At 37.4% G+C, this 19,603-nt stretch overlaps 1 protein-coding gene across 4 annotated transcripts in view; it reads left to right on the forward strand.

The window, feature by feature from the left end:
- CTBP1 (C-terminal binding protein 1) overlaps nucleotides 1-19,603 on the forward strand; it is a 423,238-nt gene that overhangs the window by 400,222 nt on the left and 3,413 nt on the right. For all 4 annotated transcript variants that reach the window (XM_051965802.1, XM_051965801.1, XM_051965804.1 and 1 more), the window contains 4 exons: nucleotides 8,294-8,508; nucleotides 12,588-12,718; nucleotides 14,753-14,880; nucleotides 18,616-18,733. In XM_051965802.1, the coding sequence (XP_051821762.1) occupies nucleotides 8,294-8,508; nucleotides 12,588-12,718; nucleotides 14,753-14,880; nucleotides 18,616-18,733 (592 nt within the window). The remainder of the gene's footprint in view (nucleotides 1-8,293; nucleotides 8,509-12,587; nucleotides 12,719-14,752; nucleotides 14,881-18,615; nucleotides 18,734-19,603) is intronic.

Here is a 19,603-nt window from a genome sequence, read left to right on the forward strand (position 1 = left end):
TTAAGGTGTTGAGAAGGTAAGATTTTAGCTGGTAAGCTAACATTGAAGGAAGCCAAAAGGCAGAGATGAAGAGAGTTGGTAGACAGCCAGTGAAAATGCCCTTAATTGAGAGATGCAATCAATATCTTGCTCAAGGAGCAACAGAAGTTGATACCACTGGATCAAAAAGTATGTGATCATGAAAGGCTTTGAATAACAGTTTTATATTTGTCCTGGAATTGATAGGGAGCCACTTGTTTGTTAAGTTAGGGGAATGGCATGAGAGGATCTGAGTTTTAAGAAAATAATTTTGGCAGTTGAGTAGAGGGGAACTGTAGTAGGAAGGGGCTTGTGGGATATATCCCAAACAGTCAGCTATTACTGTAGTCCATGTATGAGGAGAGGCTAGACTGTACCAGGGTCATTTGGAGAAGTTGGAGGTATTTACTTCTTTGTTGTTCTTAAAGGAAAGATAACAAATTCAGTTTTTGGTGATTTTCTTTTCCTCCCCTGAGGTAATTGGGATTAAGTGACTTGCCCAGGGTCACACAGCTAGGAAGTAATAAATGTCTAAGGCCAGATTTGAACTCAGGTCCTCCTGACTTCAGGGCTGGTGCAAATTCAGTTTTTAGCATGTTAAATTTAAAGTATTGATTGGACCTCTAGTTTAGATAAATTAGTAAGCAATTGAAGATGTGAAACTGTCAGTCAATAAAGAGGGCAGGGCTAATAAAATAGCATTGAGGATCATCAGCATAGAGTTGATAGTTTAATCTCTAGGAGTTGATCAGATCATAAAGGAGACTGAGGAGATATCAGATAATAGGAGAACCAGAAAAGGGGTAGTATCCTGAAAACCTAGGGAGAAGAGAACTTCAAGGAAAAGAGGATGATCTAGAGATTAAGAAGGATGAGGATTAAAAAAAGGCCATTAGACTTGGCAAATAAGAGAGCATTGATAACTTTGAAGAAAACAGTTTCTTTCTTTCTTTTTTTTTTTTTTTAGCAGTTTCTTTTTTTGAAGAAAGTAGTTTCAATTGAATGATAAATTTGAAAGCCAGAATATAAAGAGATCAAAGGAAGTGGAAGTATTTAACATAGACAACCTTCTCAAGGAGTTTAGCCACAAAAGACAGAAGAGATATTTAAAAATCCCTTCTCTCTATCCCATACTCCAGTTGAGTTTTCTTTCCATAGGGAATGCCTCATTTACATGAGCAATAGTTAACATAATTTGGACAACATCCTTTCCTATAAAAGCTCACTATTTTAAAACTACTTCTTTAGCCATTACTAAAACTGATGTATTTAAGTTCTTTTCCAGTTGAGTAAACATGAATGATGTGTGTGTATGTGTGTAAATTTTCTTCATAATTATTTAAATTTCCCCATTTCTTTTTCCTTTTCATTGTGTTTGCTTACTGAAGCATGCTGATTTTTATTTGCCCTTTTGTGTATAATGTAGTTGAAGGCAACAAGCATCTTATAATTTTAAAAAGAAAAGTTACATACTTATGTCTGGATTATGCAAATTTTTATTCAGAACTTGTTTTAGACCAAAAGAGAAAAACAAATCTGATTTGTATTTGAATTATCCCTACATATCAGTAATGTATGGAGTGTTCAGGGAGGACTAGTACCTCTGGTGTGAGGGCTTGCTAAACCCTTTACGTAGCTTCTAGTCCAACTTTAGTGTCTACCTGATTCACCAACTTTCATCTGGTTCCAAGAAGCTGTAGCATGCACAGTTGCCACACTGTTCCCCGTAAATTGTCTTGGCAGATGGACTAAAGCACATTAAGGATAACCAATAGACCTCTAACTTGACAGTGAGTTAGAGGGATGTTTACCCCATGCATGTGAAGAATTCTCCTGTTGGAATGGATGAATGAAACCAGTTTGTTTCAGTGGCCATAAAGGCAGCTTGGAGTAGGTGCTGTGAAATCCTTAGGGTATGGTCAGACATTGGAGGCTTCAAGGTCATCCACCAAATCCCAAGCCATCTCTGGGATTTAAATGACATTATCTTGGGTATAGTCTGGTGTAAGCAATTAACATTTCCAGTTAATAAGTTTTCTTTAATTGGAGCCACAGGGACAAGTGGGCAAAGTCACACCCTTAACTCTTTGATTGTACCAAGCTGCAGTCTACAGTGGTGGTCTGGACAAAGGAGGTTGAGCAGAAGAAGCATCATTGTGCATATATACATATATGCACATATATATCAATATATCAAAGCTTGCTTGGCTTGCTCGCTGTCCCTTTCAAGATTCTAACAAGTGGGTTAAGAGAATGAAGTCAACAGAGTAGAATTTTTTTTTTTTCTGTTACAAATCTAGGGAAATGCAGGTACCAATTAAATGAATGCAATGTTGTATTTATTATCTACAAAGTTGTATTTTTTTCCTTCTATTTTCTATGCCTACAATGTTGGATCAAGGCCCATTTTTCAAAGCAAAGGCCATGCCACTAAAAATGTTTTCTGCTTTATTCCTTCCTTTCTTCCTTATGCACTGCCCTAGCCTCAACCCCTAGAAATATTCCATTTCTGTTTATTCACTCAGCAGTTATTTATTAGGCACCTGCTGTGAGCTATTTTATCCTGTGAGTAACAGAGCAGCAGCAGACAGTATCTCTCTGCCTTTGAGAGGCATAAGAGTATAGGATCATAGATTTAGAGTTGGAAGAAACATCTTACATTTGCCTTAGAAGTCATCTTAGGGACAATTCCAATGGACTTGTGTTGGAATGTGCCATCTACATCCAAATAGAGCCTATGGAGATTCAATGTGAAAAGTATAGTATTTTCACATTTTTGTTATTGTATGTTTGCATGTTTCTGTTTTTCTTTTTTTTTTTCCTTTTGATCTGATTTTTCTTGCACAGCATGAGGAATATGGAAATATGGTTAGAAGAACTGCACACATTTAATCTGTATTGGATTGTTTGCTATCCTAGAGGGGTTGGGGGAAAGGAGGAAATTTTGGAACATAAAGTTTTGCAAAGGTGAATATTGAAAACTATCTTTGCATGTATTTGGAAAAATAAAATACTTATTTAAAAAAAAAAAAAAGAAGCCATGTTAGATCTTGGATCAGTCCTATTGTTTTCTGATAAGGAAGCTACATTTCCACTTCTATTGTGGAAGCACAATATATGTATAAGAAACAAGGAAATCTAATAGCTACTAGTTATATATAATGCTGAACGATTTACAAAGACACAATACCCAAAACCATCCCTCACAATCTTGTTGGATTCTCTTAACACTGAAGCAGAGGATGAAATTATCTACATTATTTTAAGGATAAGAAAACTGTGAGGCTATATAAAGAGTTATCTGAAGTTATATCACTAATGAGACAAGATTTGAACTCGGGTTCTTCTGATCATTAGTCTTTGTATTGTACGTGATTACCTGTCTCAATGCAAGCAATAAACAGTATTAGCAAGCTCATCAAATAGTAGCTTAGAGCCAGTGTCAAACACATGGCCCACAACTTTTTGGAGAGATCTGGACCAAATTAAAAATAAAATTGAGAAATATTTAACAAAATAAAAATAAAACAATATTACATTTTAAAATTATCAATATGTGACTCATGGGGATCTTTATGGTTTAGTGATCCTCACTTCTATTTGAGTTTGACAACATTGACTTTGATTATATCCATAAGTGGTAAAGGAATTTGGGAGAGAATATTAGGAATATAAGTTTGTCAAGGAAGACTTCTGGTGGGAGGTAACTATGAAGTCTGAGCTTGATAAGGAACAAGTGAGTATAGTAATGGGCTTCCCTCCACCAGAGGTCATCAGATAAGGTGTTGGGTGGCTCAATGAGCCCTTGTTGTGATAGAGAGGAGGCTTAGGTTAGGATTTAACCAGTAGCTCCCCAAATCCCTTTTTCAGTTCTGCAACTCTGTGGCTTAAGGTTATCACAAGAAGATATAATGATATTTGTTAAATTAATTGGAGAAATTTCTAGTGAAAACAGTGTAATAAATAGTAGCCCTGAAGCCGGAATGAACAAACTTCAGGAACAATACAAAGATTAGCAAAACTTCTACAGTGAATTTTTGGAAGATGAGATTTGAGAAGAATTTTGCTGACCAGGTGACTGCTAGAATAGATACTAAAACTGACCCAGAAAGCCAGAAGTCTTCATCCTTTTTCTGAGGAGTTATGTTTAATTTCCCAAAATTCATATGGTTAAGAAAAGAAATGGTTAATAGTATAAGTGAGCAGAATTTGAGACCTACTATTGCCTAGTAGTATTTCATACCCATTAGCATTCCCTTGAGTTACATGGTAGCCAACTTGGGAAATTAGCCATGTAAGCTTTTAAGAGCTACTTGGCATTTATCATCTATCTATTGGTGTATGGAGTACATGGTAGAAAGTCTTTGTAAAGCTGGAGACAGGAGAGTAAATAAAAAGGGAGATAATAATATAGAATTGGAGAATCCAACCTAGAATTAGACATTATATAGTCCACCTCCTTGATTGGTACATTGATCTGGCATCATTGGGGATCAAGCACTACTTATGCCGATTTTCAAGAACTTTGGAAATGGCCTCTTTAAATATCAGACTTTTAAAAAACATTTACCTTTTTGTATGGGAATTACTCTAAAATGATTTTATATACTTTTCTGTATTTATAGTAAGTGAGGGGTGGCATCAACGCAGGAAGCTAAAAATTCCATCTGCCAGTGCAGGTGAGCATCTCTTCTTCAGTTTATGGTCTTGAGAAATATCAAGAGTCTTAGAGCTTAAATGTTTGGCCCCTGTCACAAGGCCCAGGATGTACTCAAGGTAGGAATGATCCATCTGTATAGACTCTAAGGTCAACACTATTCACTCTCCAGTTTTGCTTCTTGAAATAAAGTATTCTGAGCATAATTAAAGTTTCTTGATGACTTAATCATCCTAGAAGGGACTGAGGTATCCAGAGTGGCCTGGGCAGTTGAAGAAAAACCCATGGGCACCCTCCATATATCTCAACATTGATTGGTCTGTGTAAGAAGAGCTTGCCCTGATTGACTTCAAAGAGCGAAGCAAAAACAATTGCAGAAGTGGACAGGCTAGGGAAAATAAACAGAGGCTCAATAACAGTTAACATTGATCTAACACTTGAGGATGTGCAAACCCGTGTTGTCATTTGTTGCTCAAACCACCCTAGGAGTTAGGGTCACTCTTACCTTCACTTACAGAGGATAAACCCGAACCCTAATTAGGTAAAGTCACCCAGATGGTCATCCTAGGCCCAGCATCATCCTTAGGATCTACCTCACCCTTGGTGAGATACTGCAGAAGGTTTCACCTAGAAATGGATATTGGATCCATCACTAGGATCTTTCTCTGTAATTCAATTCATGCCACCAGTACTTGTTAAACATCACCCATGTGATTGTCCCCAAATAGGCAAAAATCAAAATAAGAGTTCCTTTTCTTAAGCTTTCTTAATTATTGGGGTTTTTTTTCTGTTATACATGTATATTAACTTTTTTTGATATACATTTCTATATTTTTCCAATTGTTTAGATCTGGCTTTATTTGTGTGGAAAGTGTTTTCTTGTTTTGCTTATATAGTTCCTGATTTTCCCTTGGCAAATAGATTCCCAAATATTCTATACTATCAAAATTATTTTAAATGGAATTTCTCTTTGTATCTCTTGCTGTTGGATTTTGTTAATGATGAGATACACATTTCTTTGTGAATCATGTTGAGAGAGAAAAATCAGAACAAAAGGGAAAAAACATGACAGAGGAAAAGAAAAATGAACATAGCATGTGTTGATTTGCATTCAATCTCCATAGTTTTCTTCCTGGATGCAGATAGCGTTTTCTATTCAAAGTCTATTGGGATTGTCTTGGTTCACTGGACTTCCTAGAAGAAGCAAGTCTTTTTATAATTAATCATCACACAATATTATTAGTGTGTACGATGTATACCTAGTTCTGTTTGTTTCACTCACCATTGGTTCCTGTAAATCTTTCCAGGCCTTTCTAAAATCAGCTTGTTCATCATTTTTATAGAACAATAATATCCTATTATCTTCATATTCCACAGCTTATTCAGTTGTTCTCCAATTGATGGGTATCTCCTCATTTTCCACTTTGCCACCACAAAAAGAGCTGCTACAAACATTTTTGTATATGTGGGTTCTTTTTCCTCCTTTACGATTTTCTTTAGATACAGATTCAGCAGTCTGTTCTTCAAGCTTTCATTCTCCTGGGAGTAAAACACATGTACACAGAGAAAAAAAATACAAGAGGTTTCAAAATAATTCTAGGAGGAGCGTTATTAACAATTGGAGAGAATCACTCAGTCTGAACAAAAACTCTTAATGAAAGGCAGATGTGAGAACAGAAAGTATTTCCTATATGAGGCACAGCCAGTGAAGAAAAAGGTAGGAGAAAGAAGATCATGTGTAGAGAAAAAAACAAGTAAGCCAGCTTAGCAGAAATGAAATATGTGACAATAAATACTGTGGAAGATTTTAAATGCCAAAAGAGGAACTTGTATTTTATTCTGGAAACAGTAGGGAGCCACTGATGTTTCTTGAGCTGGATATCAATATTTCTGTGCATTAAGCAGGGAAGATGGATTTGGAAAAAGGAGATACTGGAGGCAAGGAGGCCAGTAGAGACTCTTGTAGTAGTCAGAATCTGAACTAAGACAGTGACCCTGTGTGAGTGGAGAAATGGGTATGGGATATAAGATATGAGGGGTCGAATCAACAAATGTCTGCCATCTGATATAGGAATGGTTGAAGATGACTTATATTTCATACCTGAGAAGGTGGTGGTCCCCTCAATAGAAATAGGGAAGGAAGTTAAGAACAGTTAGTCATGGAGTAAGGATCAACGACAACTCAATTTCACTGCTCCTATAATACTTCAGATTTTTCATGAGCTAACTTTATAAGACTAACATCTGTACTTTGGGAAGACAAAACGTGATGAGAAAACATTATTAGTATTTGTAAGCCAATTTCTTTTTATTTCTTTTTATATCTTTTTATTTACAAAACATATGCATGTAATTTTTTCAACATTGACCCTTACAAAACCTTCTGTTCCAAATTTCCCTCTCTTTCCCCCCACCCCCTTCCCTAGATGGCAGGTAGTCCAATACATGTTAAATATGTTAAAGTATATGTTAAATCCAATATATATATACATATTTATATAGTTATCTTACTGCACAAGAAAAATTGGATCTAGAAAGAAAAAAAAAAAAAAAACCTTGAGAAGGAAAACAAAAATGCAAGCAAACAACAACAGAGAGAGTGAGAACGCTATGTTGTGGTCCACATTCAGTTCCCATAGTCCTCTTTGTGGTTGTAGATGGCTCTTTTCATTACTGGACAATAGGAACTGGTTTAAATCATCTCATTGTTGAAGAGAGCCACGTCCATCAGAATTGATTATCGTATAGTCTTCTTGTTGCTGTGTATAATGATTCTCATTTCACTCACATTAATTGATGTAAGTCTCTCTAGGCCTTTCTGAAATCATCCTGCTGGTCATTTCTCATAGAACAATAATATTCCATAACATTCATATACCACAATTTATTCAGCCATTCTCCAATTGATGGGCATTCACTCAGTTTCCAGTTTTTAGCCACTACCAAAAGGGCTGCCACAAATAATTTTGCACATAAGGGTCCCTTTCCCTCCTTCAAGATCTCTTTGAGATATATATAAGCCAATTTTTTTTCCCTGAGTTCCTTAGAATTAATTCTAAGCTTTCCTGTTCTATCTTCTCTATTTGCCTCCATCCTCCACAGGAGGGTTTTATGCCTCTTATTTGGTGGTAGCTGTGGACGTTATTAGTTAGCATTATTGAATTATATTATATCCTGGAAAGTGTATTACAAAAACAAGTAAGAGATACTAACCCTGCTGGTAAAAACCAACCTAAAAAGGCTTGACGTGAGCAGATATGAAGATTATGTATGATAATGGGGAAACTTTTGGCACACTGAGGTTCAAATGCTCCCTCTGACGTATTAGAATGTCATTGTCATGCACACAGTAGGGATTGTTTTACTTCTTGCATGTGTGTCCCCAGCACCTCAGAGTGCCTGTGGATGTAGAGCAGGCAAGTCATAAATGCTTGTTGCTTGATTAGTTATTATCTGTGTGACTCTTGGTAGGTCATGTCAAGTCGAGGCTCTTTGGAGAAATTAAGTCACAAATTTAGTGTAAGGATTAAATGAGAGGGCCTAACTGTTGTTATCTTTGCAGATAAGTTGATTCCTTTGCCGTGATTGTTGTTCATATGTTTTTGCCTCTCTGTTTAGGTCGTGTGGGACAGGCGGTTGCACTTCGTGCCAAAGCCTTTGGCTTCAATGTCATTTTCTATGACCCATACCTGTCTGATGGCATTGAGCGTGCTCTGGGGCTCCAGAGGGTGAGCACTTTACAGGACCTGCTATTTCACAGTGACTGTGTAACCCTACACTGCAGCTTGAATGAACATAATCATCATCTGATTAATGACTTCACCATTAAGCAGGTAACCACATCAGGTGCTTGGTTCCTGTTGGTCTTTGGGGTTGGTGTGATGTGTAGTGTTCCAAAATGGAGACTTTCTTTTTCTTAAGAGGGCTGTGGCCCCTAGTCTAATCTTTTCTGACCCTAACAGTTAGGAAATTGTTGAAGCCACATATATCTGTTTAATGGCTTTTTTCCCATTGAATTTAACTTGTTAAATCTGTAAAATGAGACTAATAATAGCATCTACCTCCCAAGGTCATTGTTAGGATCAAATGAAATGGCGTATTACATAAAAGCAGGGGGAGACTTAACCAATTGTGTTAATTTCCCCAAAAAGGCAGGTCATGGCTGTTTCCTTTATATTGCCATGAAAGTTGACTTAAAAGTATAGTTCAGTAATTATTTATGAAACCTTCTCTGCATTGTCAAATGTACAAAAGCTGCACTGGTATGGTAAATATTGTCTCCTGGGTGAGCTTGCTGCTGTTCTCTAATTTAGCTTGTGCTAATGAACAGGCTGGGAATCCTGGATTTTCTGAGGAAATGGTCCAGTTTCCAGTGCTATAGGTCCACAGGACTCAAAAAGCAGAGCTGAGAATGGCTCACATCAAGAAAATGAATCACTCTGTTCCTGCTTTACCTTTAAAAGCAAGAGAGCAAATGGGGAACCACTACCCCTTTTCCTTTCCCATTTTGACTTCCACTCCCCTTCTAAAAGCGACTGAGTCAAAGAATGGGGACGGGGGAGGAGAGGGCATCTGGTCAGTCCTCCCCATGATAAACTTGAGTTAGGGGGAAGGGAACAGGGATCCAAGACTCCTTCTACCCAAAAAACATTCTCTGTATCCCCTGGAGGCAAAGAGGGAAATTGAAATCCAATGTGGAGAAAAATTCACAACTCGAAAGGCCCTTCTGGTTCAGTAACCTACTGGACTTGAAAAGGCCTTGTTGCAATTGGTGAATTTAAAATGAGCGAGGAGTATGACTGCCCAGCGCCCCCTTGTGTTCAAAGCAAAGACTTGCAGAGGCTGATGCTTTTCAAAGAGTGATTTGGTCTTGAATTTACCATAATTGATTCCTGACTTCTCAAGTCCTTTATAAAGCTTAAGATATAAAATAGATCAGCTTGAGTATAGCCTTAAAATTTCTCTTTTGAAAATAAAAGAGCGGGGTATGAATCCAGCTAGTTCTTGTTCTAAGTTTGGCCACAATTTCTGTGAACACTTCAATGCTTGTTCTTCTTGCAGTGGGAAGTAAAAAAATCAAAATCCACAACTTAAAATGGCTGTGGTAAAATGGAAGTTTTCTTGAGGGCAAGGATTGCTATTGCTTTTCTTTGTACTTTCAACACTTAGCAGCTTCTGGCATATAATGAACGCTTGTTAAATACTAGTTAACGGATGTTTTAAATGATGCCTGGTAGACTTCAATTATGGGATCATAATCCATTAAGCTTCTGTCCCTGGAATTAATTGTTAGTTTTGATTTCAAATATAGACTTGGAGTCAAAGTATTTATTTTGTTGAGTTGAAATTGAATTGAAACAGTGAGAAGTTTTCTGTAGGTAATTTAATTTATTTAATGTCACCTTGGAGAAGTGAGTTTTTCCTACATCATTTTGCCTTTATTGTTCACATCGGACTAGCTGTATCTTTTTGTCATCATTCTGTTGTAAAGTTTTATGGTAGTGATTCTTAATGAGTGATTAATATAGTAAATAAAATAGCTAAATATACATAAATATAGATGAAATAATGTAGATAAATATAAGCTCATTCTTAACAAGTGATTACTATAGATAAATATAAATTAATATAGATAAATAATATAGATAACATAGTAATTCTTAACAACTGATTAATATAGATAAAATAAAAAATAAAAAATTTTGAAGTTTTGGTAAAAAGAAAATTGTTATTCTTCTACATAAGTATATCAAAAGTGTATTAAGAAAAGTAGCTGAGTCACAAGAATAATCCCCAAAGGGCCTTCTGGAAACTGTTTAATCCAGTTCCCTTATTTTTCAAAGAAAGGAATAGGCCTTGCAAGGTGAAGTGACTCTATGATTCTTTGCAATTCACCGGCACTTCCTTCTTGGCAACTTTGTGAGGTATGTGTTATTGCCTCACATTTTTTAATAGGAAAAAACAGGTTCGGATAACAGCCACAGTATTAAAAATATTGAGTATGTACTTAAGAGTTGTAAGTGGTCTTCCAAATACCCTGCAGTTCAAAAAAGTCCCCCATGAGGGGGACCCTCATCTTCTGTTTTTTTCCTGCTCACCTAAGTTACTTTTACCTGTAAAGGTAGCTACCTTCATAGGAATAGAATGGAGGCTTAGGAAATTCCTTTTTTTCAAGGAGTTGAATTGAAACTTAGACCAGAATGATTAATAGATGAGAGAAAAATATTTTTCTCATTTGACATACACCTCAGTGAGACACTAGAAGAATCACATTTTCAGTTAGGAAAAATGCATTGTAAACAGGTGATTGAGATAAACTATCCAAAGTTGTCACATTGTGTTAAAATACATTCATAACTTTTAGTATATAATGACTGTTGTTTTTATGCATATCATACAATGTGCATTATGAAATTTGGTTATTTTTTAGAAACATATGTTAGATAAATGAATATGCCCCAACTGCTCCATCCCAGCAAGTCAGGATACCACACTGGATAGGAAAAGCCCCCACCCATCCCCTTTATATAGCATACTTTATACATGCATGTTGTGTGATCAGGGAGCTCAAAGTTGCCAAGGGAACCTAAACACTGAATTTCCCTTTGTAGAGTTAAAACTGTAGCCTGACTGTTGCTTTAATCTGTTTTCCTGGAATGGCTTCCTACACGTGAAATATGAGTGAAGGTGTAGAAAACTGAAGGGCTGGGCAGCAGGCTAGTTTCTGAGCAGTTTGCTGGCTTTTGGGAACCAGTGATCATAGATGTCTAAAGCCAGTCTATATTCTTTGAGGCACCCCGATTTCCAAAAACAGGATTATTTAAACTTTCATTTCTGTCTAGATTTGTAATAGACTTATTAAAATCAGATTTTTAAATTGCATACTGATAATAAAGATGAAAAGAGAAATAGTTGAGTTCTACCAACAGAAGGATGAAGTATTAGGAGACTTTGGGCAAAGACTCTTATGGAGCCTAGGCCCTACTTGTGCCATCCTGGCAAGTTCTAAGAGGGATGCTATCATTGCCAGGGAACTAGGGCTGACCTGAAGAGACATCAATGAAGCACGGACTCTCTAGCTTCATTCTAATCAGTTTTTCTAAAGATTCATATCTTTGTGAGTCCTTTTGTGTAGCTTTTGACTTGAGACCTTTCTTGCTACCAGAGCCTAATAGATACATGAGGATGTGAAAGTTATGTTAGCCTTGAGAATTGTGTGTCACCATCTCTGGATACTCAACAGCACTGTGTTCTCTCTCCCCTCTCTCTTTTCTTTCTCTTATCTGTCTGTCTCTTTAGCTGTCCTTCTCTTCCTCTCCTCTCCCGCTTTTCTTTTAGTTATAGGTCAGTTTTTCCTACAACTCCAAAATGAGGCTGGAGCCTTGTTCCACTAAGAGATCATAACAACGAACAGAAATTAAGTTTAACAAGACTGATTTGTCTCTACCTTTGGTTTATTCTTTATTACAAAATTCTTCCCTCCTCTCCCAGACTCCTTGTCATTGTGATATGCCAAACTAGTTATTCTCTCATCTGGTAATTCATAGTTCAGCTTCTTCCTCAACACAAAGCAGTTCTTTCCAACCTTTGTCCTCTCTTTGGAACTTTACTGATAAGTAGAATCAGTATAAATTTAGTGAATTGAGTGCAAAACATTATCTTGGTTTTGAGCAGCTCAGTTATGAATTAAATTGGTGTGAATGACCATGTTGTATTCGAAGCTTAGATAAAACTCCCTTTCAGGGAAAAGGTGGCATTATATCTTGTTTTTTGAAGTAGATAGTGTAGGGGGTGATCGATTTAGCTGCTTAGACTTTGTTGTAATGGATGCTTCTTCTGAGTAAATGAGAATGCCTCAACTTTTATTTTATCTTATTTTTAATTTGATCATTATTTTTTTAATTTTTCCCAGATGAGACAAGGGGCTTTCCTGGTGAACACAGCACGAGGTGGGTTGGTAGACGAAAAAGCACTGGCACAGGCCCTGAAGGAAGGAAGGATACGAGGGGCAGCCTTAGATGTACATGAGTCAGAACCATTCAGGTGCTTTTCTTTGTTCTTTTGTTCCCTTTCCTTATTTTTCCCCTATAGTGCATGTGGGGGCAGTGACCCAATTGTCCAATTCCTACCCTTACCCTATAACCATTGTCACTCCTAGCCAACCCAGCAATCCGTCCACTTGCAGCAGGACTGCTGACTGTCCCAACGAAGGAAAAAATAGGGATAGAAAGGAGATGTGGCCGTTGTTTCATGCCTTAAGTGTTGTAAGTGGTCCTCCGCTGAAGGACTGGTCTTTCTCCAAACTCTGTACCCACACACACACACAAAGAGAGACCAGAAGAGGAACACCCGGTTATCAGTCTGAAACCACACAGGTGCAAATGGGATCTTTGAGTGTCAGTATTTAATATCTAAGACATGTGTGCCCTCTTCCAGGCTGGAGCAAGGAAATCCATTAACCAGAAGAGAGGCCTGTGGCAGTTTCATGGATTTCAGAAAGGCCTTGGGCATCATGATCATTCTATTTCCCATTGGTTCTTGCTAGCATAAGTGAGGATAATGGCTACAGTAATTCAGCTTAATAACTTCCATTTCCTCCCTATATAGCCCCCCACCATGCTCCAGTCTATTTTTGTTAAAATTTGGGTTTGTCTGCCCATGCTTCTGCTGAAATAGGGGTCCAAACACTTCTGAACTTGTTACCTCAACATATCTTCTTTTAACACAATGAGTAACAGTGAAGATGGCAGTGTCTCCTCAGTTACTGATCTTGGGCTGAATAGAAAGATGAAAATTCAAAAGGAAATCCATCAGGAGAAAATCAAACTAATTGATAATTCTCAAACTCATGAAAAAAGATACTTTATATGGATTATCAGAGACCAGCCATTAATTGACAGTACCTGCCAATGAAATCTTTTGCAGTCTTAAAAGGTTATTAGTAAATAGAAAACTTGATGTTCTATTATTGCCCAAGAAGCCACCAAATCCTCTTGTTTACTTCTAAGTGTAACCATTACAACAAGGTGATTAATAATGTATACAAAGAAAGCCACAGCCTTAATGGCATCCAGAATATCTTAGAGAAGAAGTGGGGTGGAATGAGGTTTCCAAGATAATTTTCTTAAGTAACTTAAATCAAGGAGCAGGCATTTCCTCGTGGCATAAATAGGTATTGCCTGTCTAAGACAACAGCCTACTGCTGCACAGTTCTCAGTAACTAAGGAGCCTCAGTTGGATAGAACTGTTTCTGGGCTTCATATCCAGGTCACCTGGTCAAGTCTTTATGTGTTTGAATAAACAGCTGTGCTAGAAGTGAAGCAAGTAACACATTAGGACTGCTCCCATGACTCTCCATCTGACCAATGAAAACAGTGGGAGAAAAGCCAGGATCTCTTACAGACTGTACTGTATGTGAGGTTATGATACTTATTTCCTGGCTTTGCTATCCATCTCTTGGATGGGCCCTGAACGTAATATTTTCTCTCCACTCAAAAATCTGTCTCATCAGAGACAATAGCCCTCATTGAAGGGCTATTGTTGGAAACATTTATATATATATGTGTGTGTGTATGTGTGTGTGTATGTATATGTGTGTGTGTGTGTATACATATATATATATATGTATACACACACACACATATATTAAATTATTGGTCCTTTTAAAAATCTTTCTTGCCTACCATATATATTAAAAGCAAAGTGTTTTTATGTGACTCTTGATGTTCTGGGAAGCTTATTTAAAAAGCTGATATCTGGGGCAGCTAGATGGCGCAGTGTTAGAGTCTTGAAGTCAGAAGGACTTGAGCTCAAATCTGGCCTCAGATACTTAACACTTCCTGGCTGTGTGATCCTGGGCAAGTCACTTAACCCCATTTATCTCAGCTAAAAAAAAAAACAGCTGATGTCATGAAATGGAGTGATGATTATGAACCTAGTGGTATACAACTTCCAACATATGCCAAAAACACTTTGTAAATGTTTTGATAATTGAAAATAAGCCTTTTCTTGTTATATCTATCTCTACATTCTTATATGCTCCTGATGACTCTAATTATGTTTTATGGTTGTGTTTAGCTTTAGCCAGGGTCCCCTAAAGGATGCACCAAATCTGATCTGCACTCCCCATGCAGCGTGGTACAGTGAGCAGGCCTCCATTGAGATGCGAGAGGAGGCTGCCCGGGAGATTCGGAGAGCCATCACAGGTAGCCCTCCTGGCAGCTCTTATACGCTGAGAGCTCAGTTTCTCTTCCTTGGGATCGGGTGGGAAGGAACCCAGGCGCTGTCATTTAGTCAGATGTAAAAGAAGAAAGCATATTTATTCAGCTGTTTATCCATGGCCACTAGGTTCTTGGGGGAGAGGTTCATGCATCATGCTATGAGTACATATCATGAACAACAGACAGTTAATTCCTAGAGTGCTTTGTGCTTAGAGAGATGAACGTTTTTGACAGACTTTACTCCCAAAAAAATCACCGTCTATTGAGGAATACTGATATCAACACAAATAGCTGTTGTAACTGTAAGTAAAGAAGCATCGATTGATAGTCTGACTGACCTGAGGGTGAAGAGCATTATATAGCTCTTTATGCAGGAAGCAGTGCTACCATCGGATTTTTAAAGTTAGCTATGGAATTCGAAATGCATATGGCACAGGTTCCAGGCATAGGGCATGAGAAGAGGCTTAGGGTATATTGGGGGTCAACAGGTAGTTCAATTTGGTTTAAATGTAGAATGCGTGTCAAAGAGTAATATGAGAGAAGACTGGAAAGATAACCTAATACCAGAAGGAAAAAACTAACCAAACATTAGAGCTGCTCACGATTTTTTGAGCCAAGAGGTGATATGACCAAATTTATCCATGAGCTTCTTCTAACAGTAATGTGATAGATGGGCCAGAGAGGCAGCAGTACCTGTTGAGAGGCTATTATTGTTTTCCTAGGTTCTAATCAACTTAGAAAGTAGAAGCCGAAGAGATAGGATCAGTTTCAATTAAACACAAAACTAAATTGAGTACATGGATTGGGGAAGAAACATAGGAAACGAATTGTGAGCTTGCAGATGCTGTACTATAAAACTCCTTTGTCTTCCCTTCTTGGCGCATTGAATTGTTACTGGTTGAACATAGCACATACTTCAGATCACAATATTTGGAATTTTATAAGGTATACACTTAGGAGAACATGGCTAAAACAAATATCAGGATTTTAAGGAAAGTCCAGCAGAAGAGAGGGTGTCAAACATGGACAGGGAATACCCCAATGATGTATGCGCAGCCCCCCACTTTTTAATCTCTTTAAAGTTTACAGAGGGCATTCCTTCTCACATTCCCTGAGAGTAGGAATATTCCCTTTTTACAGATGAAGAAAACGAGGCTCAGAGAGATTGAGTGACCTTGCCCATAGTCAGAGAATTATGACTCCCACAGTCTTCCAACTGAAATGTTCTATAGCACTCTTTCCAGTACATGGTATTTGAGTAGGTTGTAGCTGTAAAGTTGAATTTTTTCTCAAGGTATTATTTGCTCACTACTTATGCCCGTGAGAGAGCCCAAAAGCTGTCCAAGCATTGGACATTCAATTGTTCCATCACGATATGCCATAGGAGGTATAAGGGGATGGGAACGTGGGCATTTGTGGAGGGTTGGCCCAAATGGGAAGGACCACCACATTCTCAGAGAGTGGGTAAGATGGTATGAGGGGTTTTGATATGAAGAGAAAAAGGGAGAGGGCAGAGGAGGATTGGGGACATAACAGAAAGTTTAGAATAACTTCAGTGAGAAGTAAGATAGGAAAACAATCAGAGAGAAATCAATGAAGGTCCACATGAAGTCAGATGACAAAAATGTGTGTGATTTTCAATTCTGCAGCCAGTGAAGTGGAGTCAAAGAGCTGGATAGTGGAAGTGATACAGGACTGAGGGTTAACTAGGGATTCAGGAATTGAAGAGAAGAGGAGAATAGTGTGGTATCAAATAGTTGATCATAGAATCATCAGGGCTAGGTAATGATGGCTTATGAAAGTATTGAGGGACAGAGGGATTGAATATTCTAAGTGTGGGGAAGAACAGGTTTAGGAGAGATGAAGCAGGAAGCTTCTCAGTATTTAAGGGCAAGAGGGTGTAGCAGATGTAAATGGGGAAAAAAAAGTAATCATGCCTTTCTTTTGTAATGTGAGAAATAGATTCTAGCTTCTTATCTCCAGAAATAATCACAATAACTATAATCGTCTCTCTTAGCACTCTTAAGAGTGTTTTAAGGGACCGAGTGATTTTGCAAAACACTTTACAAATATTTTGTCCTTAGGACAGTCCTGGGAAGAGATTGTAAAATAGGAGGTTATGATCAGTTAGAAGAATGTCAGAAATTTTTGATCAGTAAAATAAGTGAGTTCTCTTTGCCAAAGCCAACCCTTCCATGCATACCTTTGATCCCATACTTTACCATTTTTCCTAGCATGATCACACCTCTTTCTCTTTTTAATACTCATTCTCCTATCTACTGCATTCTTCCCGATTTCTTTTAACATGCCCGATTTTTCTCCATCTTTTACTTGACCCTACTACATCCTTATATTGTCACCTTAAATCTCTCCGCTCATTCTCAGCTAAAGTCATAGAAAAAAATATTTGTACTATGGATAATGACTCCTTACGCATGGTTTTAGTTGGAAATGGAGAAATATATCATGGGATTTAAGGAAATTGAAGAATTGGGAAGTTAGGATATTTGAGAGAGTATCACTATGGATTTTGAAGTCCCCTAACATAAGGGTAGAGATTAGAGAAGAGAAGTCAGGGAGCCAAATGCTAAATTTCTTGAGAAAGGTGGTTCAAAGAATGAATGATTGTTTATTAAGCTCTTGCTGTGTTAAAAGCTGTGGAAATACAAGAATAGTAATATCTGATCAATAGAGGATCAGAACAGAAGAGATCACTGAGTGGTAAAGGCAGAGGGAAGAGTTTGGAAGTAGCCTTGGGAAGCAAGGAGTATTTGACTCCCTTTTCAGAATGTTATGGGTGAAAGTACGACTGTGGGTACACATGATGGTCAGGGAAGCCAGATTGTTTGAGATAAGGTGGTCTTAATGAGACCAGTTCAAAGCAGGAAGATAAGAATAAGCGTCTCAGAATGAAGAGAAGTTTGTTCTTTATGGAACAAGAATTCTAGAGGCTTTAGTAAAAAGGGGACAAGGTTGGAGTGCAGCATGGATTAGGGGAGGCATGGAGAGTAGTAGTTGGAGCTTGAGAATAGTTTGCTTCTTTATAGTTGAAAACTGAGTCTTAAGTTCTGGAAGAATAATAACTGGTGAGTGTTTTCTAGCCATTGGTGTAGTAGTGAGTGACTAATAATGCTTGGTCTTTACCCTAATCTGCCTTCAATATGGAGCTAGAGGGATTGGGTGGAGCAGGTCACAGTGTAGTAGGGTCAGAAAGATCCCCTGCCTGCAAGTAACAGTGGCTTAAAGATTTTGAAAAACCTTAAATTTATCCCAGAATTTTAAAAAATATTTTATTTTATTTCCAATTACATGTAAAAATTCTCTTCCTTCCTTCCCCTCTCTCCTCATTGAGAAGGCAAGCACTTTAATATTTGGCCCTATACATGTACCACAAATATTTAAAAGATAGAGTGGTTTGGCAGCATTTTATAACAAGTATATTTATTTCCAGAAATAAATTGTATCTAAACCATTGGAATAAGGCTTTGAAAAGAAAATAGTGGGTGTCTACATTTTTAAAAACTGTCTTAACTGTAGTTATGACACATTGGAAAGGATATAGTATACGAGCTGAAGAAAGTTTTGAATGCCATTGAAGGACAAAATGACAAATTATAAAATCTTTGTCTGAATCTGGGTCTGTGGGATGAAAGTGTGTAAAATCAGTAGTTTAAAACAAATGTATTTTTTGTTTTCTATCTCCCTCCCCAACCTTCGAAGGTCGTATTCCAGACAGCCTGAAAAACTGTGTTAATAAAGATCATTTGACTGCAGCTACACATTGGGCCAGTATGGACCCAGCAGTAGTTCATCCAGAACTTAATGGTGCCGCTTATAGGTGAGTGGGGTTCTGTGCTGAGGGGGTGAGCTTCCCTTCATCTATCTGAAATGGTGACACCTTTCAATCCAAGGAAAAGAATACATCATGGTAGTATTTTTTTAGAAGTTCCTATTCCCTTCAAATCTTATGAAAAGAGAAAGGTTAATTCAGGTGAACCCATGGAAGTAGACTGAACAATTGTAGACTGTTCAGTCATGTCTGAAGGTATTTATTGAGTATAAAATTCCCAGTATTCTGTGGTTTAGCAGATGTACAGATGAAACATGAAAATATTTATGTCTTTCTCTTTGTGATGTGAGAAATAGACTTATTTCAATAATAAGTAAAATAATTACTAGTGCTTATATGATACTTTAAGATTTGCAAAACATTTTACAAATATCTCATTTTATCCTTACAATAACTGTAGGAGATAGATACTATTATTTTTTTCAGTAGCATCTTATTTTTCCAAGTATATACAAAGATACTTTTCAACAATCTTCTTTGCAAAACTGTGTTCCAAATTTCTCTCTTTTCCCCTTTTCCTTCCCCAAGATAGCAAATAGATTAAATTATTTATGTGCAGTTCTTCTAAACATTTTCCTATTCATTATGCTGCACAAGAAAAATCAGATCAAAAAGGGGAAAAAACCCCACAAGCAAGGGGAAAAAAACCAACAAACAACAAAAGTGGAAAAAATACTATGCTTTAATCCACATTCAGTCTCCACAGTTCTCTGCTGGATGCAATTGGCTCTTTCCATCCCAAGTCTGTTGGAATTACCTTGGTTCAGACAAGTCCTATTATTACTTTTATCTTTCAGATGAAGAAAATAAGGCTTTCAGAGGTTAAGTCACTTGCCCAGAGTCACACAGATGGCAAGA

The sequence above is a fragment of the Antechinus flavipes genome, chromosome 6 (genome assembly GCF_016432865.1).
Source record: "Antechinus flavipes isolate AdamAnt ecotype Samford, QLD, Australia chromosome 6, AdamAnt_v2, whole genome shotgun sequence".
NCBI classification, from domain to species: Eukaryota; Metazoa; Chordata; class Mammalia; order Dasyuromorphia; family Dasyuridae; genus Antechinus; species Antechinus flavipes.